This window comes from Marmota flaviventris, chromosome 11 (assembly GCF_047511675.1).
Source record: "Marmota flaviventris isolate mMarFla1 chromosome 11, mMarFla1.hap1, whole genome shotgun sequence".
Taxonomy (NCBI): domain Eukaryota; kingdom Metazoa; phylum Chordata; class Mammalia; order Rodentia; family Sciuridae; genus Marmota; species Marmota flaviventris.
The window spans coordinates 54,846,594-54,872,540 of record NC_092508.1 but is presented as its reverse complement, the minus strand read 5'-3'; the positions used below and the strand labels follow the sequence as shown (position 1 = coordinate 54,872,540).

The 25,947-nt window shown below is 36.4% G+C and overlaps 1 protein-coding gene and 2 pseudogenes across 1 annotated transcript in view; 2 read left to right on the top strand and 1 right to left on the bottom strand.

The window, feature by feature from the left end:
• The window catches only part of Pde11a (phosphodiesterase 11A), a 369,570-nt gene that overhangs the window by 315,681 nt on the left and 27,942 nt on the right, over positions 1 to 25,947 (bottom strand). The window contains exon 2 of the mRNA XM_027946092.3: positions 1,933 to 2,091. Within this exon, the coding sequence (XP_027801893.2) occupies positions 1,933 to 2,091 (159 nt within the window). The remainder of the gene's footprint in view (positions 1 to 1,932; positions 2,092 to 25,947) is intronic.
• Positions 5,816 to 6,271, top strand: LOC114101129 (transmembrane protein 254-like; annotated as a pseudogene).
• Positions 24,174 to 24,955, top strand: LOC114101108 (cytosolic 5'-nucleotidase 3A pseudogene; annotated as a pseudogene).

Below are 25,947 nucleotides of genomic sequence, written 5' to 3'. Positions count from 1 at the left end.
AATTGTAGAGGTTTGAAGACAAACATGCTACTGTAGGCACACAGGATAAATGCAGAAGACAAAAACATACATTTGGAACAAAAAAATACTCAAATAGGATTGAATCTAAGAAATAAATTGCTTGAGGATAAGCAACAAATACAAAAGTTTTTTAAACTCTTAGGGAAAATGTTTGTTCAAATATAAATATAAAATTTATGTTTTACACTTGCCTTATATCTTTAAAAGTATTTTAGGGTCTTATTTAATTATCACATAGAGTAGTAGATAATATAGTTGAAAGATGAGGAAACTGAGAGAAGTGCTCTCCAATGCAGCCATGCAGTTGCTGGTCATTAGCCAACCTGGGACTTAGCTGGAGCTCTCACTCCTGATAGATCTAAACATTTATACTTCTCAAGAATGGTACAAAACCCTGTGCAAACCTTCTCTTTGCATCATTCAGAACTGATGGATCCCTGTCTTATAAGCATAAATCCACTGAGAGACATTCAGGAAACAAACTTAACATGAATGGAATCCAAAATGAGAACTAAATAATAACAGGATCCCTATAATGAAGAAGGCAGAGCAAAGACAAGATTTCCATCTGTGTATAAACTAAACTATTTGGGGGATGATATGGGTGTGTGGTTGTTATGTTTGAAAAGCCACAAACTCCAAATATTTTTATCTAAATCCTTGGAAGCAATATTCTCAGGATTCTGTCATTTATGACACAAAATAAATTTTTTGATTTATCTATACATTCTACGGAAATATTTTTATGGCAAATGAGTTGACCTACATTTATGTACATTTCTAAAAGTCCTTTCCTTCTCACCTAGTTCTATCTGATGGGGCCAGTTATTGCTTCAAAGAGCAGATCAAATACCACCTCTTTCAAGAAGCCCCTTCAGAGCCCCATTCTTCATGCCTATGACCCCAACCCAAGTGCCTCATACACTGTATCAATTTATTAAATTGGTAAAAAAAAATCATCTGAGGTCCTATAATTCTCTATGAGTTTATAATCTTTTACTGTTCCAATTCCACCATAGAAATAACCACAATCAAGGACTCCTTTCATTTAAATATCTTCTAATATCATCATATTTTATGTTGACCTTCTGTACTGGAACATTAGTCATTAGCACTAGCAAAAAGCAAACCCATATCCAGAGGTTAAGTTACAAAGTGTTTTTAATCAAATAGGACTATGGCAGTCAACAAACTTAAGCAAACTAATTTGAGGTTTGCCTTACTACAAATCATATAAATATTCAACCAGATTCTATTCAATATGAAGGCAAGAGCTTCAGACCAGATCTTCAGTTATTTGAAAAGTCTCGGTTTTAAGATAAGCTGACAAATAAACTACTAGACAAGGAGTTAAAATTTCAGAACAAAAAGTACACCACTTTTGCCAAGGTCAACTGCTCTTCAGGGGCAAAAAATAATGTTCTTTTTATTAGCAATTTGGGATAACAATTAAATAACATTCATTTTTATTGAGGTTTTTATATAAGAACTGAGAAAACAATTCTTTATTATAGTGATAAAAATACAAGAGAAAACGCTGAGTTTCTGAAACACAGTAATCTTCCTGTCTTCTCTTGTCTTCCTTTGGGCCATGTGTGGTAGTGTGGTGATCCTCAATTAAAAAGCTTGCTTATAAGGAAGATAAAGACCAAGGAATAACAAGAATACTGCTGAGGCTTATAATGAAAAGCAAGCTTTAAAAAAAAAAAGACAAAGTAATTATTTTCAATTATATTACATCTGATGAAATATAAAAAACCTCCTATTTCATTCTAGATAACATGAAAAAAGCTCTTTGATCCATGAATAGGCTAATCGAACAGCTATTCACATAATTCCTGTCTTTTCAGGGAGAGCAGCAATCAGTGATCAAAAAGGAAAGTACAAGTCATGCAAGACACGAAATCTTACTTTTTCATCATCTTCAGTAAATGGAGCACCTTCAGGAATCTTATTTATAGCCTGGGCCACACCAATAATCTCACCATCACTGCTTCGGATGGGCATGCACAATAGTGATTTTGTCTTATATCCCGTTAGCTTGTCAATTTCATCATTGAATCTTCGATCCTACAAATAAGACAGAGAAAACATAAGCTGCAAAGTTATTGTTATTAGGGAACAGGAATAATTCTGTATACAATAGTCTATCACTAGGAATTTTCTCCTGGGATTTTTTTTTTTTTTAAGTTGTAGATGGACACAATACCTTCATTTTATTTGTTTATTTTTATGTGATGCTGGGGATTGAACCCAGTGCCTCACACATTCTAGGCAAGCGTTCTACCACTGAGCCACAACCCTGGCCCTCTCCTGTGGATTTTTAATCCCAACAGTAGATTCGACTTCGTGTTTAATTCACCAATACAGCATAAATTATAATAAATCATCACTATAGTTGTTAGTAATGGTAAGTGAAGAGAGACTTAAACTGAACTGCAACATATCAAAATTGGGGGAGGGACAGGTGTCCTAAGTGAACCCCACAGTATGCTACTTATTAAAATATTATTAAAATTATTTGTGAAAAAAAGAACCTATAAATTCATAGTGATATTTTGAAAAACTCCCAAAAGGGGTGGGAGAGGAGGAGATAAAAGTCTTATCTATAGAATGCCAGCTTTAAAAATGTAGAGTGAATGATAAAATTATGTACTATCTATTTTGCAACACAAATATAATAATGGTTCCAAGCAGGGATCATCAATGGACACTGATACCATTGGGTAAATGCTGTTGCTAAGCAATATATTCACATGATCTTCAAGTGCTACCCCTAAGATTTCTTATTAATTACAGTCATTACAGGTTTCTTTATAATGAAGAGATCTATCAGACACTACCTTAAACAAGTAACTAAATTAAGCATGATCAATAATGAACAAAGAACGTGAGTGTTCTTGCCAAATGTGTAGCATGAGTCTAATTATCCAGGAAAAGAAAATTAAGAAATGTGCAGATTACTGGTCATTCTATCAGAAACCTGACCTGGATGCTTCAAAAGTGTTAACATTGTGAGAGACAAAAGTAATTAAAAATAAAATCAAAATAAAACCACAGGAGCTGTTTGGTTTAAAGAAGACTTAAGAGGCCTAAAGCCCAAATAGAGTGTATGACGATTCTTTACTGACAATTTCAAATATTTCACTAAGGATATTTTTTGGGGGAGACAACTGGCAAAAGTTGAGCATGGACTTAATGTTAGATAATATAATAAAACCACTGCAAGGAAGATGATAAGCTGGAACTAGGCTTGCTGTTTCAAGCTAGGGTCAAGAGCAAAGCTCCTTAAACACTCCAGGAAGCTTAAAACACACACACACACACACACACACACACACCTACTGCCCCAGCTAGAGATAAGGATTTAATCCAATGGTTTAAGGAGGCTGGCTTTGGATAAGGTGATGGCCTTAAGACCAAACTAACACCGCATCTGGTCACCTGGTGGACCTCTGGTTATGTGGCACCTCCAATATCACAAGGAGAGCCATGATAAGACCTGGTTCTGGTTTTGGGACCCATGGAGCCCACCCTTAATCAGAGGTGGAGAGCCTAAAGGAGAGAAGAAAATTGAAACCAAATCTCTTGTTCAAAATGAACATTTAACCAAACTTTCAGGAAAACACTTATTTTTATTTTTATTTTTAAATTCACCAAGGAACCATTATGTGTCAGGCTGCAAGAGAGGAGATACACAGAAAGGAAAAAGAAGCATCTCTGCCTCATGAGCTTGCAATCTACTAGGTAAGGCAGATGACACATGAATATTTAAAGATATACTGTGATAAGTGATACTGAGGAAAAGAACAAGGTGCGTAAGAGAGGCAAAGAAAGAGGAAAATAACTTTCCAGGAAGATGGATAGTTGCCTACAAAAGTCCTGAACAAACAAATCAAAAACATAGTAAGTTCAAAAGACACCACAGTTAATGTGGTACAGGGTAGGAAGCCAAACGGAGAATGAAAGAGCTGGACAGGAACCAAATGGTGACAAGACTTCTTGGCCTGTAAAGGAATTATATTTAAACTTAAATGCAATGGAAATCTGTGGAAGAACCTGAAGCAGAAGAAGGGCATGGTTCCCTCTCTGGCAATTAGTATTCTCTGAAATTATCTTACTAGTTTACTTGTTCTCCATTGACTAGAATATAAGATCTCAGCAGAAATTTCTCTTCTTATTTACTTATTTACTGCTTCATCCTGGAATATTGTAGGGGCTGAATACTATTTTTAAATAATTTATTTTTAATTGTGCTACAGTTATGCAAAATATAGAAAAGTTTTTAAGACCCTGAGTCCCCAATGTTCACTCCCTGGCATATATGTAGAGATGTTTTTGCACACAAACAGAAGAGTGAAACACAAATATTCACTAAAAAATCACTTATGAAAATAAGAAATAAGAAGTCACTTGCATGCTGATCAACAGAAAAACAAGTAAATTATCACATCTCTATTTGATATCACATTATACAACAATTTAAATGAATAAACTAGAGCTACTTGTATCAACATGAACAAATATCAAAGACATATTGGGCTGGTGCTGTAGCTCAGTGGTAGAGCACTTGCCTAGCATGTGTGAGGCACTGAGTTCGATCCTCAGCACCACATAAAAATAAATAAATAAAAATAAAGATATTGTGTTATCTACATCTAAAAAGAATTTTTTTAAATGTTAACTAGAACAAGCTGCAGTCTAATACCATCTGTGTACTCTATGTAAAAAACTGGTAAGTTTTTTAAAACAATATGAAATATTATTTATTGATTCAAATATGGAATAAAAATGTAAAATATGCATGAGAAAAATAAATATCAAATTTATATTAGTAGTCACCTGTAGAAAGTAAGGGAGAAAATGGCATTAGGGAAAAGTATAGAGGAGGTTTCAATTCTAACAATAAATTTTATTTCTTTATAAGAACAACTAGGGAATGAGAAGGTGGCTCTCCTGAAGATGGAATGTCCTGTGTGGTGTCCTAGGAGGCTGATCAGCATTTCTCCAGAATGGTATGGATTGCAGCAAACTCATTCATGTGTCACCTAGCCATCTTTCTATTCCCAAGGCTAGTGAGCAGGTTATTAGTGTTTTGCTCCTAAGTCTGTATCTAGCTGCTGATCTGAATCCTTGCTCCAAGATATACTACTTTCTGGTAGCATCCCTCACTTTCCACGGTCCCTAGTCCTTGGACAAGTTGTTTCTGACCATGTCCATGGAGATGCATGGCACCAAGTTGCCAAGGCAGACATTTTGACTCTCTCAGCATTATTTGCTGAGCTTTGTTATTTCAACTATCACAGAACTGTAGAAGTTCTAACCTTTCTGGCTTAGTACCTGAAGAACTGACTGGGCACCTCTTTACCTCTGCTTTGTCATGCCATTCAACTGACAGAAGGAGGAAACAACAGAGACATCCACTGTTGAGACAAACCTCTTCTCCCCTCATGTACTTATTTTCATAATTTAATTTTTGAGTAAAAGTTTGAGATTAATTGTATCTAAGAAATTATGAGACTCAAGCAACTCATTGAGACCATGGCTCTATATAAACTATTAAAAAAAAAAGTATTGGGGGTGTGGCTCGGTGGTTGAGCACCCCAGGATTCAATCCCAGATGCCAAAAAAAAAAAAAAAAGAGAGACAAGGGAGTGCAATAGAGAGACTGATTTCTGTCTTCCACCGGCGCTGGATTGGCGTAAGCCTCTCCCTCGCCCAGCCTAGGTCTGACCCAGCTTCCACCCCTGCGTGGAACTGTGTGGCCGCTCATTCCCCTGGAGATGCTGCAGTGATGGGGGCCTTAGCAGGTAGTGCAGCCTACTTCCAGAGGGACAGTATGTTCTGGTTCACAGTCATCACCCTCTCCTTTGGCTACTACAAGTGTGTTGTCCTCTGGCCTCAGAGTGTTCCTTATCAGAGCCTTGGACCCCTGGGCTACTTTACTCAGTATTTGGTGAACCACCATCACACCCTCCTGAATAATGGGTATTGGCTTGCCTGGCTGATTCAGGGGGAGAGTCCTTATATGCCATGGTATTGTGCAACCTCTCCAGTAGAATCTCGCTTCCCCCACTGGGGGGCTTGAGGCAGAGAGCAAGAGGAGCCGTCCTGGAGCTTGGTTTAAAGGTATAAAGGAATTACAGACAATCGGGCTCAACTACTCTGGTTCTTGCAGACTTTCCTCTTTGGGATAGCATCTCTCTCCATCTTGATTGCTTACAGGCCAAAGTGGAAAAAATACAGTTAAAGGAGATAGCCGAAACTTCCTCTCCACTTTTACATTCAGACTCTCTTTTGGGGGGTGCTAAGTTTACTTGATGATCCTTCTACATTCTAAAAGTGCCTGTCCTACAAAGGTATTTAAGACCCTCTCAATGTTCATTTTTTTTCCATATGCTCTGGTTGAGCTTGTGTAGACTAGTTGTTACCTAAGAAAGAAATTAGAAGAAAAAAAAAAAACTCTGGCTTTTCAAGTTCTGCAGAAAACTTGAATGGCAGCAGATTTGCAGCCTCCCCCTCTGAGGCCCTTGGCTGTGCTGGTCCTCTCTGTCTTCAGGGCTGAAACGAGTACTAGATTTGCTTGCTGGTGAGCCTGTGCTCCCTGTTTCTGAGTAAAACATCTCTTCTAATTTTTTTCTCACCTTTCTGAACCAAAATGAAATGACACTTCCATAATATATTTGTTAGGCACCTGTGAGCCAGGATCTTATCTCCTCAATTAAGCAGTTGTGTAAAGGCCCAAAGGACCTGCCAAGAACCAAGAGCAGAGGACCAGGGCACGGTCTCCCTGATGTTGCCAGCCAGCAGTGATCCTTCCTTGCACACAGCCCCAGGGACACAGTGCTCTGTGGTAGGCAGGTAGCCACTGCTAGATTACCCCTTCAATTCAGGGCCACAACTCAGGCAGCTGTCCTTTTCCCTGGGGCACCTGTTCCCACCTGTGCATCAGCAGTGGTTCTCCTCCAGTGTTATTGACAGAGGAGGGAAGCACTTCACTTTCTACTTGTTCTGTATCATTATTCCCTGTACTTCATCTCCTAGAACAGTACAGGATGCCTTCAGTAGTGGTACCATCTTTCTGTGGGCCCTCTTCGGAAACGTGGATTGTTCCCCACTCTCCTGTTTTCTGTCGCTTTCTTCATCCAGCCCTAGCTTACTCAGTCACACCCACATTCTTCTCTAGAGATCCAAACCTCTGGGTTTTCCAGCTGGTTACTACCTCCCTGATTATCCTGAATGTACTTTATTACTACTGGCCTTTGGGGAGAGGTTCCCTAACTCTGTCCCTTTAACTTGGCAGAATGGTGCCGTCACCCTTAAGAGCCATTAGGGCTTCTTCCCTGGAGAGCATCTGCTTGTTCTCTGGAAGCTATTCCTCATTTCCCTTTGTGATTCCTTGGGCAGGTTGTTGTATTAGCAAACATTTATAAGAAACAACTCTCCCCAAAAAGAAAGCCCCCATGAGAGATCATGAGCTATGAATTGTTTTTACTGGAGATAAATTTTTTTGCAAATATATCTCAGTCTTTCCTGATCTTTCTCTTGGAGTAGGGGTTACTTTTTTTTTTTTTTTAAAGAGAGAGAGAGAATTTTTAATATTTATTTTTTAGTTTTCGGCGGACACAACATCTTTGTCTGTATGTGGTGCTGAGGATCGAACCTGGGCCACACACATGCCAGGCAAGTGCGCTACCGCTTGAGCCACATCCCCGCCCAAGGGGTTACTTTTGAGTAAAGAAAAAAATTTTGACCAGGAGTTAAGTATCATGGAGATCCAACCCAGATTTTTTTTAAAGCATAGCTGTCTCCAAATGACATTAATAATGACAGTAATACTGGTGGTGCCCAGAACAATATGGCAGATGATTGAATGAAATAGACTAAATAAATAAAATGCTGTGACTGTCAAAAAATTTTTAAAAAAGAAATTATGAGACTGAATTCCTCATTTCAGTGAGTTGATGGGATTTTTTCCATCACAGGATTTGAGCTTCTCACAGGACTCACAGTGCAACTAAACATTATGTATGAGATTTGCCTTTTAATTTACCAATCTGTAAAAGAGGATCCAGCTTTATTAACATAATACATGACCAAACATCTTCTATGTTTGTTCTGGTAATGAAAAACAAAAAGAAAGACTGCTACTTCTTAAGTAAAGACTTTGCAAAATATTTATACAGTGTTTAATTTTTGAAAACTTCCCCTTCTGTCTAGTTGATACCAGCTACTGATGCTACATGTCCTAGGGAAATTTTAAAAATTAGAAAATGTTGCTATTTCATTTTACCATTTCCTAAATCCTAGGAAGAGGAGCTTGGAAAACTTTTAATATAAAGAAGTTTCATTTAAGATGGAGGTCTCCCTTGCAGATGTTATCCCAATATTACAAATTCTAAACTAAGAACTCAAACATGTTTGGCACTTGTCCTAAATAATCTGCCTACAAATATAAAAATGCAAAAAAAAAATGTCATTTTTCACTGTGTTAAGCTCTAAAGTGAAAATGCATTCTATGAAATAAATTTTTTTATATTAAATGCTATATAATAAAAATTTATTCCACCCATTTATAGAAAAGGTATATGAAGCAAATATAGTATGATGGTAAGATTTCATGAACATAGATAACCTATTCTTACCTAAATGTTTGAAATATTTGGTTTTTAAAAAGTAAGACCATTCTTAAAAACTAAGAACTTTGTTGAGGATAATACAGAATTGGAATAGGAACTACCAGGTAGTTCAGGAGTCCAGATAAAGCATAAAGATGGTCTGGGTTAAGAAAAGGTAAATAGAGTTAAATAAAAGTAAATAGATATGCGAGTAGTTGTATCTACAGTACTTTTTGATCAATTGGTTGGAAAGGAGAGAACAGAGAAAGAAAAATGAGTCTCAGTTTTCTGTGACAGAAACTACGTAAATGGAAATGCCATTTACTAAGATGGGGTAGTTTGAGATGAAGTAAAAATTTACACATGAAGAGAGCAAAGAAGTTTGATGAATCAATTTATTTAACAAGGTTAGGTGCATCCTTTGATGACTGACTGTATGTGAGAAAGTTTCCAAAATGACCAATGCCTGTATTACAATCCATCACAAATTGAATCAATCAATACTAGATATTGATATTTTTAAATGTTCCTATATGATTCTCACATGAGAACCACTATTGTAAATGATGAGTTTAGTCACTAGTGATATCAATAAAATTCATTGATGGGGAAAGCCTTAAAATGGGAAAGAACAAGGAGAGTAGCACATATTTAGATGGTTGCATATCTATGGAGTGGATGGTGATGAGCTGGACTTGAAAATCCACTCTGAAGTAGGCATTACCTTTATGTCAGTCTAAATCTCTAGAACATAAAAGTCTCGTTTCCATCAAAATCCAACTGAGTACCAAACAGCAAGCCTATGGAATATTCAACACTGAAGTTTCCAAAATCACATAAGTATAGACACTAGGATGTTTCAGTATGACCACACAAATGTCATAAACTACACCCCCACCACCACCATTACTACCACTATTCAACTAACTCTCTGGTAAACTTTTAACTTGAGGAGAAAAAAAATTACTATATTGATAAATGTGATAAGTATCAATCTTCCCATTCATAAGCTAGAAAGTGAGATTTATTCCATGAAGTCTCAGAGTTTGGTTTTTTTTTTTTTAAATAAAGCATCTTGAGACATGCTTTGCCCATGAAGGATAATTCTCACAAATTAACTCAAACCTTAGAATCAAGTTAATCTTATCTAGTGTGAGGTCAGAAGAGCTGATGCAAGTGCACACTTCCTTATGTGTATGTTAATCTCTAGGGTAATCTCCAATTTAGAAAATTGAGAAAACTGAGCCCAAATTTGAGTCATAAATTAGTTTTAGGAGATGAAGAAAATTAGGGAAATGATTAAAGAAATATATGACTCTTTACATTAACAAGGGAAGGAAAGTTCAATAATAGAAGATATTTAAAATACATATCACCAGTCAAGTAACAAGGACAAATGAGTGCAATGGGAGGGGAAACGGGGTATTATGGCACAAAGTCTGGGACCACACTAGTCCAAGGGCACAGAAAACCTCCCAAAGAAAGTGAACTTCTCAGGCTGATCCCTGGAGGGTCAATAAGAATTATCCAGAAGAGGGAGGGAAAGAATGAGGAGGGGTAAGGAAAGTCTTCCCGAAAAAGAGAATAGTATGTTCAAAGCCCACAGGCAATAAAAAGTTGGTCAATTTAAAGATCAGAAAGAAGGGATGGATGGCTCTTATGGGAAGAGGTAGAAATGGCGCAGGAAAGACTAGGAGGAAGCTGATTAGCGGTCCTGGTGACCAGGTTTAGAACTAAAAATTTATCATAAAGGAAGGGGTGGGAAGGTCACTAGAGGGTTTTAAGAAGATGGTGGAATGAGATGGACATCATTACCCTAGGTACATGTATGACTGCATATATGGTGCAACACATTGTGTACAATGGGAGAAATGTGTGTTGTGCTGCAGTTGTGTACAATGAATAAAAATGCATTCTGCTGTCATATATTCCTAATTAAAATAAATAAATAATTTGTTTTTTAAAAAAGAAGGTGGGTGATAATTTTAGAAAGACTTTTCTGAACACATGTAAAAAATGAACTGGAAATAAGAAATCCAGTTCATCTCTGGGCTGCAATGGCAGTTAGTGGCAGTAGAGTTGGCAGAAAATGGACTGAATTGAAAGATATTTAGAAGATAGAATCACGAGGACTTAACTGATTAATTTAATGAAAGGTTGTGAAAGGAAAAGAATTACAAAACTGCATTTTTCTGGTGCAGGTTGGGTGGTGGGGTGATTCACTGAGTGGGGAACAGATTTCAAGGTGGGGAGTTTCATCATGGATGTTTTGAGGTTGAGTTGACTATGGGTCATTTCCATATAGTGGTGATACCCCAAAATTTGTGTATATATTTTTATTTATTTATTTATGTGCTTATTTATTTATTATTTTCAGTAAAATAATTTGGAATAAAAGTAAGGTGACTTAGGTAAGGACAAGAACTTCGCCCAATCAATAACTTTTAAACTAAGAATCTCCAGGGTTTTGCCACATTCACCGACAAAGATTCACAGAAAGCTGGATATGAAAGAAAAGGGACCAATAAGGTAGAAACATTGGGCTTATCTGTTTCTAAAAATGGAAAATGGAATAGAGAGCTAACAAACGCCTCTAGGTCTGTAATGAAATATCACAAGGAGAATGGTGCACAATTTTTATTCATCTCCCTTAGGACAAAAGAACAAGAAATGACCTATAACAGGAAAGATTTCTAATAAATTAAGGTAAGAGCTTCTTTAATAAGGTTGTTAAAATCTGGAATGAGTTTCTTATGATTGTGGTGGGCTCTTCTTGCTTCGAGTATTTTTATGTCATAATATTTTTCCTATCGGGTATTTTAAGCATAATTACTCTTGAGAAGTGCAGGGATCTCCTCAGTGTCTGTTGTGCAGACCTATTTTTTATATGTGACACTCAGCTATGATTTTAAACATTTAGAGAGATAAAATCCTGAGGCCAAAAGCAATTTTTACTTTTTGCAAGAGAACTGAGCTATATCCCCTAAATTACCTAAAGAATAGGAATTACTGATGGCATTTACCTGTATATAAATGGATAGAGCTGGAGAATATCATGCTAAGCAAAATAAGCCAATCCCAAATAAACCAGGTTGAATGTTTTCTCTGATATGCAGATGCTAATTCACAATAAAGGGTCAGGGAGGCTAGGGAAGAATAGAGTTACTTTGAATTAGGCAGAGGGGAGTGAAGGGAGGGGAGGGGGTATTGGGGTAGGAAGAATAGTAGAATGAATCAGACATTATTACCCTCTGTGCATATATGACTACATGACCAGTGTGGTTTACATCCTATAAAACCATAAGAATGAGAAGTTATACTATATTCATGTATGATGTTTAAAAGTACATATTTTAAAGGTACATGAGAAGTCTTGAGGAACAAAAGTAATCCATCCCCTCTTTCTGTTTTCTCAGAGAAGCCACTCCACAGCAGGAGCTAGGGTTAAGAGTCTCAGGTAGGTCTCAGGCTTATAGCAATGATGGGTTACCTGTGATCTCTTTTATCCCCCCTTGTATTGAAGTGTTTCTATCCCCAGCACTTTAGCAAAATTTTCGTCTGCTCTTGATTAAGCCAAGAACTAGTTATGAGCACTATTTAACCTGTTAGGACTTTTTCTTAAACCATAATCTCAACTCCACATTGGGTCTTAAAGGCAAGATGCTCAAACTTTTCAAGTCTAATAAACTGATGACAAAAGCTCATTCATTCCATGAGTCTTTCAAATGAATTTGTACTTAGTATGTCCACCAATTATAAAAGAAAAGTGATATAGGGATACATGTATATGTGGTATTTCTTCAGCCTATAAGCACTGTTAAGTGTGTATTGCAATAAAATAGTCATTGGTAACCCTTACTAATTTCAGAATCACCTGGGAAGCTAAGGGATGTCTTAGGCCAACCTTGACCAATTAAATCCTAAGGAGGGGTATGCAGGGGATCTGACGTCTGGCTATTGGTCAAGACTAAGACTCACTGAATTAGAGGGTCACTTAATAAATCCAAGGTCTCTGTGGTCCAAAAGAAATAGACTGTAAATCATGCTTTAGAGCTTACAGGATTGGTTTGTTAGTTTTATTTTATTTTGTTATATTTTCCTTCCACATCCCTGAAGGCTTAATGGACTGGACCTGAAGGCTTAATAGATGGGACCTGGGAAAGGTCCCATCACCCCACTATCTCACCACCCCAAATAAAGTTTTGGAGACAAAGTTCAGACACATCTTTCATCTATGTTCATTTTCAAATGCCTTATGGAGTTTCAGTGTAGAGAAGCTAATGGAAATATAAAGTATAAAATAAATAATCCATTGAATCTCTAGCCAATATATTGCCAAAATCTCTGAAGCTCAAAAGAAAATTGCTTTCACTGGTTCATCAATTAGTTATGCTCCTTTAATTCCAATTCATAAAAGCATCTCCTTACAGTTATAAATTATCATTAGACATCATTTTACAGAAAAATACTTGGAAGGCTAAGTTCTTGAAATTTTTGATTAGTCTTTAATGATTTGAGATGTATTATTCAGCCTTTCTTCATAGAAAGAACAACTAATTATTCTGAATTGATGGAAGACTTGATATGTGATTGCCTAAAAACAAAGAAACAGCATATGGTAATGACAGCTAATGCTTTGGGCCTCCTAATTGAGTTCTTGTTTGGAAAATGTACAAAATTATCACTGTTCTTAGTATGTATTTTGCAGAATGTCATTACTCTACAGTAAACAAAAATCTTGTCTCTCTGATTTCTTTCACAAACAACAAGAATAATTATGAATAATATAAAATATTAACAAAAATATTTATGTTTTGAAGCTTCACTCTTCTATACACCTGGATTGGCAGGGTTGGTGGTAGAGCAATTTGTACGTGTGCATAAGTCGGCTCCAGCTGGTAAATATTTAACGGGCATGCTTTCATTTAAGACTTCCAAATTGAATTAGTGGTTAACAGACACCATAAAAAATGTAATATGAGGTTTTGAAAGAGATTGTTATCGCCATGTTATTTGAAGGAGTATCCCTCCTTTATTAAATTGCTAAAATAAACTTTGTTTACTGATCCTATTTCTCTGTTCTTCCTAACTAGGCTCTTTTCTTTTGATCCCATCATGCTGTCATCATTATTATTTATCTTTCTTAAACTAAATACAAGTACATCTCTGGTTGGTGGGGAACAGAAAAGTGGAAGGACCACACTGCACATCTGAAACCAAAATGCAGATTAGGTGGTAAAAAGAAAAATGATAAATTCTTAAGCTGCTTTAGTACATGGCACAGATACCTACTATAGATATATTGCAAGTATGCAGATATATTGTAAGTAGAGTGAAAATGCCACCCCATGCTTTATAAGCTTTATCATGTGAAATTAACATGTCCCTAAAAAGCCTATACCTGAAGAGAGTGCTATGGGAAGGGTCAGCTAGCCAGGAGCACCTTTCTTACTGTCACAATGGGACCATCAAGAACTGCAATGAATCAGGAAAACTAGGCTGTAAGGTGGAACCAGAAGTCTGCAGACACAGACAAGGAATCGGTCAGCATGAGCTATTGTTCAGGTGCTAGACAAATGGTCAGGAACCAGAGAATACAGGGAAGGCCAAGGTCAAGACAGTGATGCATGAAAAGCAGTCAGGAATAAGAAAACAGATGTCACTGCACACTGGAGAGCTTGTCTCATCCATTCATTAAAACCTAACAAGGACCACCTCCAACAGAGTGTTTTTAGTCCTTTCCACCCCAGTCAAATGAGACAACTTGAAAAGTGGCCCCCAAATGGAATGATCATAGTCATTCTCAGTAAGGTCCTGACCGTTCCCATATTTATAGCAAATTACCATAATTTCTAGTAGCATAATGTATATTCAATTACATATTTTAAATGTATTTAGGTTTTTTATTGATATGTGAAAATTACTACTACTGTTTAACAGAAGTCTAACATTAAAAAGTAACTTCTTAAAGTCTGCTTTTAAAAGTTTTAAAACATTTTAAAATGAAATTTGTTTAAAAAGTTTTTGTTAAAATATGATGACAAAAATATGTGAAATTAAAATACATTTTAAAGCAACACTAATTAGAACAGTAAGAGACTATTCTAAAATAGAAAAATTGACAAAATAAAAACTATATATATATATATATATATATATGTAAAAGGGAATAAAATATATTTACTTAATCATAAGAGTAGCATTTCAAATTAGTCAAAAATTATGATTGTTCAGTAATTTACATACTTGAGGAATGTAAGTCCGATCTCTATAACATACCATATGTCAAATTAATGTCAATCTGAATGAAAAGTTAAAGATAATCATCTCTTAATAAATTGCAAAAGTAGGACACAAGATTTGTTCAAATCCTGCCAAGACATAATTTTTGTTTTAATATGAAATACTAGGAGAAAAAAATTGTTTTAATATTAGTAGTTATAGTCAATATTCTGAGAATGCACATATTCCACATATTATCAAGAAAATTTTAAATCTGCCCTCAGAAAATGTAATGGCTTAATATTAAAATGTTAGCCTTCTTTTTCATCAAATCTTTTGGCATCCAATAAAAGTAAGATTAATTCCATTTCCTTTATTCTATTTCAGTTAAGATTCTTATCAGAAAGGCAAATGGCCAAAAGTTTTCAGTAGCAGAATACTGGCAAGATAAGCAACAAACTAAATCATTATTTACTTCAGTTGAAAAATTATATTTAAAAAATTTTATTATTTAAAAAGTTAGATGTCAAAACTAAAATAACATAACAATAGAAGAAAAATAACAACTTTTGCCTGATTTCATGATGATAAAATGAAAACATAAGATCAAAAGAAGGAAACATAAAGGAAAAGACTAATAAGTTTGACTACATTAAAAAATTTTAATTTCATAGGCAGGATGTAGCTGACTGGTAGAGCACTTGCCTAGCTTGTGTAAGACCTTGTGTTCTATCCCTAGAATCACAAACACAAAAAGAAAAACTTAATCTTGTAACTAAAAATATTATAAACAGAATAAAAAATAAACTTGTAAATACATACGACTAACAAAGTGTTAAATCTTTAACATACAGAATTCTTATAGGTCAATAAGAAATAAGCAATGCATAATAAGAAATTAACAAAAGAAAAAATTTTTATGAGCTATAACTGTGAAAACTGCAAAATACAACAACAATAACAATTTTCTTAATAAATGGCAAAATTTTAAATAATATATCAATATAAAGCTTTATTGAAAGTTTTATTAAAATGCCTATATTTACACATTGCTGGTGATAATACAAACTAATACAATATATTGAAGGCAATTTGGTAATTAGTAACAAACACCTTTAAAGTTTCTATGCTGAAAACAGGCCCAGCAACCCGCAGAGGGGCAGAGCCGCCCCACTCGCCTGCAAGGTAGGCGGACCTGCGACCCACCGGCAGAACAGGCCCAGCGGCCTGCTGAAGGGCAGAGCAGCCCCCTCCCCCTGCGCCTGCAAGGTAGGTGGAACTGTGACCACCGGCAGAACAAGACCAGCGGCCTGCTGAGGGGCAGAGCCACCCCCTCCCCCCGCGCCTGCAAGGTAGGTGGAACTGTGACCACCGACAGAACAGGCCCAGTGGCCCGCGGAGGGGCAGAGTTGCCAACCACATCTGCAAGGTAGGTGGACCTGCGAACCACCGGCAGAATAGGCCCAGCAACCCGCGGAGGGGCAGAGCCGCCCCCCGTGCCTGCAAGGTAGGCGGAACTGTGACTACCGACAGAATAGGCCCAGCGGCCCGCGGAGGGGCAGAGCCGCCAACCGCGCCTGCAAGGTAGGCGGAACTGCGACCACCAACAGAGCAGGCCAGACCTGCAACTGACAGACAGAGCAGGCCCAGCGGCCTGCAGAGGGGCAGAGCCGCTACCTGCGCCTGCAAAGTAGGCGGAACTGCGACCACCGATAGAACAGGCCCAGCAGCCCACAGAGGGGCAGAGCCGCCGCCCGCGCCTTCAAGGTAGGTGGACCTGCTACCAACCGGCAGAACAGGCCCAGCGGCCTGCCGGCGTGGTAGGCACATTGCCCCAATTGGAGGAGGGGCAGAGCCGCCGCCCACACCTGCGAGGGAGAATTTGCAACTATACAAGAGCAATATAAATATATAGGGGGGAAATTCAATAACACAACAGTTTCACCAAGCAGAAAGAAACGCGAACAGTATGAAGAGACAAGGAAAGAAAGGACCACAAGCAATGCAGGTCAACTCAACGTTAGAAGAGGTAATATCTGCAGCAGATGGAATGTCAGATAAAGAATTCAGGATATACATGCTTCAGATGATCTGGAGTCTCAAGGAAGACATTAGACAGCAAAATCAGACAATGAAAGATCACTTCAACAATGAATTACATAAACAAATCCAAGAAGCAAAAGATCAACTATACAGGGAGATAGAGGTTATATAAAACAAACAGAAATCCTAGAAATGCAGGAAGCAATAAACCAACTTAAAAACTCAATTGAGAATACTACCAGCAGAGTAGAACACTTAGAAGATAGAACATCAGACAATGAAGACAAAGTATTTCAACTTGAAAAAAAACATAGACAGCTCAGCAAGACTGTTAAGAAACCATGAGCAGAACATCCAAGAAATATGAGATAACATAAAGAGACCAAACTTAAGAGTCATTGGGATACAGGAAGGTATAGAGGTCCAAACCAAAGGGATGAGCAATCTGTTCAATGAAATAATACGAGAAAACTTCCCAGACTTGAAGAATGAGACAGAATCCCAAATCCTAGAAGCCTACAGGACGCCGAATGTGCAAAATCATAAGAGATCCACACCTAGACACATTATAGTGAAGATGCCCAACATACAGAATAAGGAGAGAATTTTAAAAGCTACAAGATAAAGGAAGCAGATTACATTTAGGGGTAAACCAATCAGGATAACAGCTGATCTTTCAAAACAGACTCTGAAAGCTAGAAGATCCTGGAATAACATATTTCAAACACTGAAAGAAAATGGATTCCAACCAAGAATTGTGTATCCAGCGAAATTAAGCTTCAGGATGGAAGATGAAATTAAAACCTTCCACGATAAACAAAAGTTAAAAGAATTTGCATCTAGAAAACCATCTCTCAAAAAAATCCTCGGCAAAACATTACAGGAAGAGGAAATGGAAAATAACAATGAAAACCAACAGTGGGAGGTAGTATAGTAAAGGGGGGAAAATAATCAAAAAGGAAAACAAACCATGTTTAGTAACATAAATAAACAAATATGGCTGGAAGAACAACCCATATCTCAATAATAACCCTAAATGTTAATGGCTTAAACTCACCAATTAAGAGACACAGGCTAGTAGAATGGATCACAAAACATGACCCAACAATATGCTGCCTACAGGAGACGCATTTGATAGGAAAAGACATACATAGACTGAAGGTGAAAGGTTGGGAAAAATCATATCACTCCTATGGACTTCGGAAACAAGCAGGAGTGTCCATACTCATATCAAATAAAATAGATTTCAAGCCAAAGTTAATCAAAAGGGATAAAGAGGGACACTACATACTGCTCAAGGGAACCATACACCAACAAGACATAACAATCATAAATATATATGCCCCAAACAATGGTGCAGCTATGTTCATCAAACAAACTCTTCTCAAGTTCAAGAGTCTAATAGACCACCATACAATAATCATGGGAGACTTCAACACACCTCTCTCGCCACTGGACAGATATTCCAAACAAAAGTTGAATAAGGAAACTATAGAACTCAATAACACAATTAATAACCTAGACTTAATTGACATATATAGAATATACCACCCAACATCAAGCAGTTACACTTTTTTTCTCACCAGCACATGGATCCTTCTCAAAAATAGATCATATATTATGTCACAGGGTAACTCTTAGACAATATAAAGGAGTAGAGATAATACCATGCATCTTATCTGATCATAATGGAATGAAACTGAAAATCAACGATAAAAGAAGGAAGGAAAAATCATGCATTACTTGGAGAATGAACAATAGGTTACTGAATGATCAATGGGTTATAGAAGACATCAAGGAGGAAATTTAAAAATTCTTAGAGATAAATGAAAACACAGACACAACATATCAGAATCTATGGGACACATTGAAAGCAGTTCTAAGAGGAAAATTCATTGCTTGGAGTTCATTCCTTAAAAAAAGAAAAAACCAACAAATAAATGATCTCATACTTCATCTCAAAATCCTAGAAAAAGAAGAGCAAAACAACAGCAAAAGAAGTAGAAGGCAAGAAATAATTAAAATCAGAGCTGAAATTAATGAAATCGAAACAAAAGAAACAATTGAAAAAATTGACAAAACTAAAAGTTGGTTCTTTGAAAAAATAAATAAAATCGACAGACCCTTAGCCATGCTAACGAAGAGAAGAAGAGAGAGAACTCAAATTACTAGCATACGGGATGAAAAAGGCAATATCGCAACAGACACTTCAGAAATACAGAAGATAATCAGAAATTATTTTGAATCCTTATACTCCAATAAAATAGAAGATAGTGAAGGCATCAATAAATTTCTTAAGTCATATGATCTGCCCAGATTGAGTCAGGAGGATATGGACAACCTAAACAGTCCAATATCAATTGAGGAAATAGAAGAAACCATCAAAAGACAACCAACTAAGAAAATCCCAGGACCGGATGGGTATACAGCAGAGTTTTACAAAACCTTTAAAGAGGAACTAATACCAATACTTTTCAAGCTACTTCAGGAAATAGAAAAAGAGGGAGAACTTCCAAATTCATTCTATGAGGCCAACATCACCCTGATACCTAAACCAGACAAAGACACTTCAAAGAAAGAAAACTACAGACCAATATCTCTAATGAACCTAGATGCAAAAATCCTCAATAAAATTCTGGCGAATCGGATACAAAAACATATCAAAAAAATTGTGCACCATGACCAAGTAGGATTCATCCCTGGGATGCAAGGCTGGTTCAATATACGGAAATCAATAAATGTTATTCACCACATCAATAGACTTAAAAATAAGAACCAAATGATCATCTCGATAGATGCGGAAAAAGCATTCGACAAAGTACAGCATCCCTTTATGTTCAAAACTCTAAAAAAACTAGGGATTTCAGGAACATACCTCAATATTGTAAAAGCAATCTATGCTAAGCCTCAGGCTAGCATCATTCTGAATGGAGAAAAATTGAAGGCATTCCCTCTAAAATCTGGAACAAGACAGGGATGCCCTCTCTCACCACTTCTGTTCAACATAGTTCTCGAAACACTGGCCAGAGCAATTAGACAGACGAAAGAAATTAAAGGCATAAAAATAGGAAAAGAAGAACTTAAATTATCACTATTTGCAGAAGACATGATTCTATACCTAGCAGACCCAAAAGGGTCTACAAAGAAACTATTAGAGCTAATAAATGAATTCAGCAAAGTGGCAGGATATAAAATCAACACGCATAAATCAAAGGCATTACTATATATCAGCGACAAATCCTCTGAAATGGAAATGAGGACAACCACTCCATTCACAATATCCTCAAAAAAAATAAAATACTTGGGAATCAACCTAACAAAAGAGGTGAAAGACTTATACAATGAAAACTACAGAACCCTAAAGAGAGAAATAGAAGAAGATCTTAGATGATGGAAAAATATACCCTGTTCATGGATAGGCAAAACTAACATCATCAAAATGGCGATATTACCAAAAGTTCTCTATAGGTTTAATGCAATGCCAATCAAAATCCCAACGGCATTTCTTGTAGAAATAGAGAAAGCAATCATGAAATTCATATGGAAAAATAAAAGACCCATAATAGCAAAAACAACTCTAAGCAGGAAGTGTGAATCAGGCGGTATAGCGATACCAGACCTCAAACTATACTACAGAGCAATAGTAACAAAAACAGCATGGTACTGGTACCAAAACAGGCGGGTGGACCAATGGTACAGAATAGAGGACACAGAAATCAATCCACAAAACTACAACTATCTTATATTTGATAAAGGGGCTAAAAGCATGCAATGGAGGAAGGATAGCATCTTCAACAAATGGTGCTGGGAAAACTGGAAATCCATATGCAACAAAATGAAACTGAATCCCTTTCTCTCGCCATGCACAAAAGCTAACTCAAAATGGATCAAGGAGCTTGATATCAAATCAGAGACACAGCGTCTGATACAAGAAAAAGTTGGCTACGATCTACATACTGTGGGGTCGGGCTCCAAATTCCTCAATAGGACACCCATAGCACAAGAGTTAATAACTAGAATCAACAAATGGGACTTACTCAAACTAAAAAGTTTTTTTCTCAGCAAAAGAAACAATAAGAGAGGTAAATAGGGAGCCTACATCCTGGGAACAAATCTTTACTCCTCACACTTCAGATAGAGCCCTAATATCCAGAGTATACAAAGAACTCAAAAAATTAAACCACAAGAAAATGAATAACCCAATCAACAAATGGGCCAAGGACCTGAACAGACACTTCTCAGAGGAGGACATACAATCAATCAATAAGTACATGAAAAAATGCTCACCATCTCTAGCAGTCAGAGAAATGCAAATCAAAACCACCCTAAGATACCATCTCACTCCAGTAAGATTGGCAGCCATTATGAAGTCAAACAACAACAAGTGCTGGCGAGGATGTGGGGAAAAAGATACACTTGTACATTGCTGGTGGGACTGCAAATTGGTGCGGCCAATTTGGAAAGCAGTATGGAGATTCCTGGGAAAGCTGGAATGGAACCACCATTTGACCCAGCTATTGCCCTTCTCGGACTATTCCCCGAAGACCTTAAAAGAGCATGCTACAGGGACACTGCTACATCGATGTTCATAGCAGCACAATTCACAATAGCTAGACTGTGGAACCAACCTAGATGCCCTTCAGTAGATGAATGGATAAAGAAAATGTGGCAGTTATACACAATGGAGTATTACTCTGCATTAAAAAATGACAAAATCATAGAATTTGCAGGGAAATGGATGGCATTAGAACAGATTATGCTAAGTGAAGCTAGCCAATCCCTAAAAAACAAATGCCAAATGTTTTCTTTGATATAAGGAAAGTAACTAAGAACAGAATTGGGAGGAAGAGCATGAGAAGAAGATTAACATTAAACAGGGGTGAGAGGTGGGAGGGAAAAGGAAAGAGAAGGGAAATTGCATGGAAATGGAAGGAGACCCTCATGGTTATACAAAATTACATACAAGAGGAAGTGAGGGGAAAGGGGAAAAACAAAAAACAAGGGGGAGAAATGAATTACAGTAGATGGGGTAGAGAGAGAAGATGGGAGGGGAGGGGAGGGGGGATAGTAGAGGATAGCAAAGGCAGCAGAATACAACAGACACTAGTATATCAATATGTAAAACAGTGGATGTGTAACCGATGTGATGCTGCAATCCGTATACGGGGTAAAAATGGGAGTTCATAACCCACTTGAATCAAAGTGTGAAATATGATTTGTCAAGAGCTATGTAATGTTTTGAACAACCAACAATAAAAATTAAAGAAAAAAAATTAAAAAATAAAGTTTCTATGCTTTTCAATACAGTAATTTCATTTCTAAGGACTTATAATAAGGAAAAATTGAAAGATACCTAAATACTTAATAGGGAATTGATTATAGTATTGTTATGGTCTGAATTAATCAATACAAGTAATAAGTTATTGGTTATAGATTAGGATTAGAAAATATAGATTAATGGAATAGGAAGGATAATAGGATTATAAGATAAGTGTTATAGAATTAGTAATGTTAAGTTACCTTAGTCTGCCCTAGTTATAAGACAGAGAAGGAACAGTAAGATAGAAGAAATAATAGTACAATCATGTAATCACATAACTGTAAGACATAGGATTTAAGGTTGTTAGCAATAATATAGACAATGTAAGGTGATAAGTGTATGCCCTTAGGTTAAAAATGGTTACAAACAGTTACAGATAATTATAGGCCAATAAAACTCTAGTTAAATATAAGAAATAGTTACAGACAAGTATAAGTTAATATAGCCATAGTGACTCCATCTTTAGGTTCCTGTGTTATAAGCTGTTTTTTTAAAAAATATTAAAAATTTTTTTTTCTTTGCTTTATACACCTGCAAATGTACAAGAACCCATGATGCACAACCACAACTGTGCTTGAACCCAGGATGTGGTTGTCAGGTTTTGCTCTGCTAAAACTGCTTTTTTTAAGCCCTTGTACCCTGCTTGCTTGCAACTTGCAGAGTCCATAGGATGTGGTTTTCTTCCTTAAATATTGGAATCAGACAGCCTGGTGCACTTCTATCAGATGGCCGCTTGGGCTCTGGCAGAACCATCCCTGGCCAGGAAAACATAAGTAAAATAAAATTCTTTGCTTTGTTTCAAATTTGGTCTCTGTGTGTTTTCTGAGCGGTTGCCCCACAACAGTATGGTGTATTCACACTACCACTAAAATGTTATAGGTTGTTATTTTACATATTATAAATGATTTTTATTATGACATGAGAAAAATGATAGGAAGAAAAGTAGCTTAGAACGCAGTAAAATTAGCATAGTTACCTCTTGGTAATGACAATATCATACAGGACAGCACTACAGCTTCAAGAGTGCCCTCCAAAAAGAGAAGTCATTGTATTATTGGATTGCCAGCAAAATAAGCTAGCAAGCTATACCAGAAGGCAGCTGTCAAGATGGAAGCAGGTCGATTTTCATAAATAATATAAATATGTGCAAAACTGATACCATTGCACTATATATTTTGGCAGGATATAAATGGGTCTAAGGTAGCCTAAGTCTAAATGGTCCTATTACTTTTAAAGCTCTTATCTGGGCAATAAAACTCTTTATCATAAAAATTAGATCCAACTGAATTGCTACACAGACTGCCAAAGGAACTTGAAATTATCTGAAAATCAGAGAACAAAGAGTGAAAATATTGCCCAGATATTATAGATGGGCAGTGTTGTAATATGTGAAATGGATGGCTCTTTCATCTCTCTGACTCTCTCCATGGCTAAGTGTTAAACATCACAACCTCTCATGTGACATAGGATTTTTTCTTTCTTCTTTTTTTTTTTTTGCTATTTAAAAATCTTTATTTTGAATGAATATAGGATTTTGATTATCCAAAGGACGAATATTGGAAACTAAGAACTAGTAGTAGCCAGATGTCGGTTTCTCTAAAAAGTTCTCCACAAACTTAAACCAGTTGATATAAATTTGGATGACAAAACAAGTCCTCTTGTCACAGCAGTGTGTGCAGCCACTGAGAGCCCAGGCTAGAAAAACAGGCACCTTCCACTGGGAAAGAACTTGGAAACAGCATGATACTTGCTACCAAGTGTTCTAGTGAATCGCTAGGGCTAACTGGTCCCATACTCATTCCCTTCCCCATCACAAGCCCCTGAAAGAAATCTTTCTTCCCCAACTCCACATTGACCTTGAAGAGGAATATGCAACAAAAGATCAAGATCATCAAATTGAACGTTGGATAATTTTAAATGACTAGTTAAGAGTCTCTGATTGTGTGAATATGATGCCAAAATTCCAGAAACATTCAGTTTGCATGCAGAACCCTACAAGAGTAGAATAAATTATCTGTGATCTTCTCAAAGGAGGAGCTACTGTATTTATGATAATAACAGTTATGACACTAAGAATATTTTCCTACAAAGAGAAAAGATGCCCAACAAGTCAAAATATTATTGGCAAGTGTAAACTGGTTACAGATGAATGTTGAAAAATTATTCTACTAAAGGAAAAAATTTATGCTATTCAAATTGGTCTTGTTCCTACCATATAATAGAAGTGCCCTTCCCTTATTGAATAGAATGGTGTACTATACTACATAATTTGCTTGTTGAACAAGTTTTATCACAAGCTAAACTTAAACAAATTGTGGGAAAATCTGACATTATGTTTAAGAAGGATATGAGAATTTATTTGATAAACTCCAAAGCACAACATCCCTGTGTTCATATTTTCACATTGTGTGTAGGTAATGTACTACAGGAGGTTATCCGTCGACCTGGTTTTATCATCAGATGTCAAAGTCATGTTCAGTTGCATGGATTTTTGATGAAAATGGGATTATCAAAACTCTTAAAGGGAAATTAATTAATATATTTGACAAAAAGTAGAATATTTAAATCAACTAAAAGACAATAGCAACATAATTCTGTTGGGGAACTCCTAAAAAGACTTCCCTAAAAGACTTAGAATGGCAGCTAGAGTAGCAATTGTGAATACATTCTGAAAATTATATACGTAAATGATAGAGTCAGTTAACTCTTAGAAAATCACATAGACTTATAAAACAGGTTTAGTACAATTTATTACTTAACAGAGGTAGCCAACACCATCCTACTTAAGATTCTGTAAACAAGCATTCTTTAGGAACACCTCTCTGTCATAGGACAGACTGATGCAAAAACTGCTCATCTTATCATCTTATGAAAAGACCCCTACATTCTTTCACTTAAAGTTTTCCTTTATGTACTTCTGTATTTTCAAATATGTTGCATCCATCAGTTGGAAACTCCTTTTTCTCCACCTCTTTCAACATACTCCACATCATGTTTTTTTTAAAATATTTATTTATTGTTTAGTAGTAGCTGGACACAATACCTTTATTTATTTATTTTTATGTGGTGATGAGTATCAAACCCAGGGCCTCGCATGTGCTAGGCAAGTGTTCTACTGCTGAGCCACAACCCCAGCCCCCCTCCCATCATGTTTTTTAACAAACTGAAAAGAAAAAGAAAGAAAAAACAACTTAGAGGTAACATTAGAAAATAACTCCCTAATTTTTCAAAGTTGATTTTACCATTTAATGTTGATGTTATCACACATTTCTGAAGAGTCTTTTTATACTGGGAAAATTTATGTGAGCTTGAAAAGAAATTTTATGAAGTCGTCAGGTATTGCTCTTTTTGTAATTCGGATAAATTGCCCTGATCTTATCACCATCTCCTCGGGGGACACTGGATGACTGAGTTCTTAAATGATCAGGAAAATGCAAATTTAAATTTAAACCACAATGAAATACCATTTTCAACACACCAGTAAGTTTTAAAATATGACAGTATAAACTGTTAGCAAGAATACAGAGCAACAGGAATTAGTACATGTTGCTAGAAAGAGTATAATTGGTACAGCTATTTTGGAAAACACTTTGTCATTAACTAGTAAATTTGATAATGTGCCTATACCTTGACCCAATAATTGTACTCCTATATATGTAATGACAAAGAAAGTCTTACACAAGTTTATATGTTTCCTATTGGTGCTTTAGCAAATTACTAAAA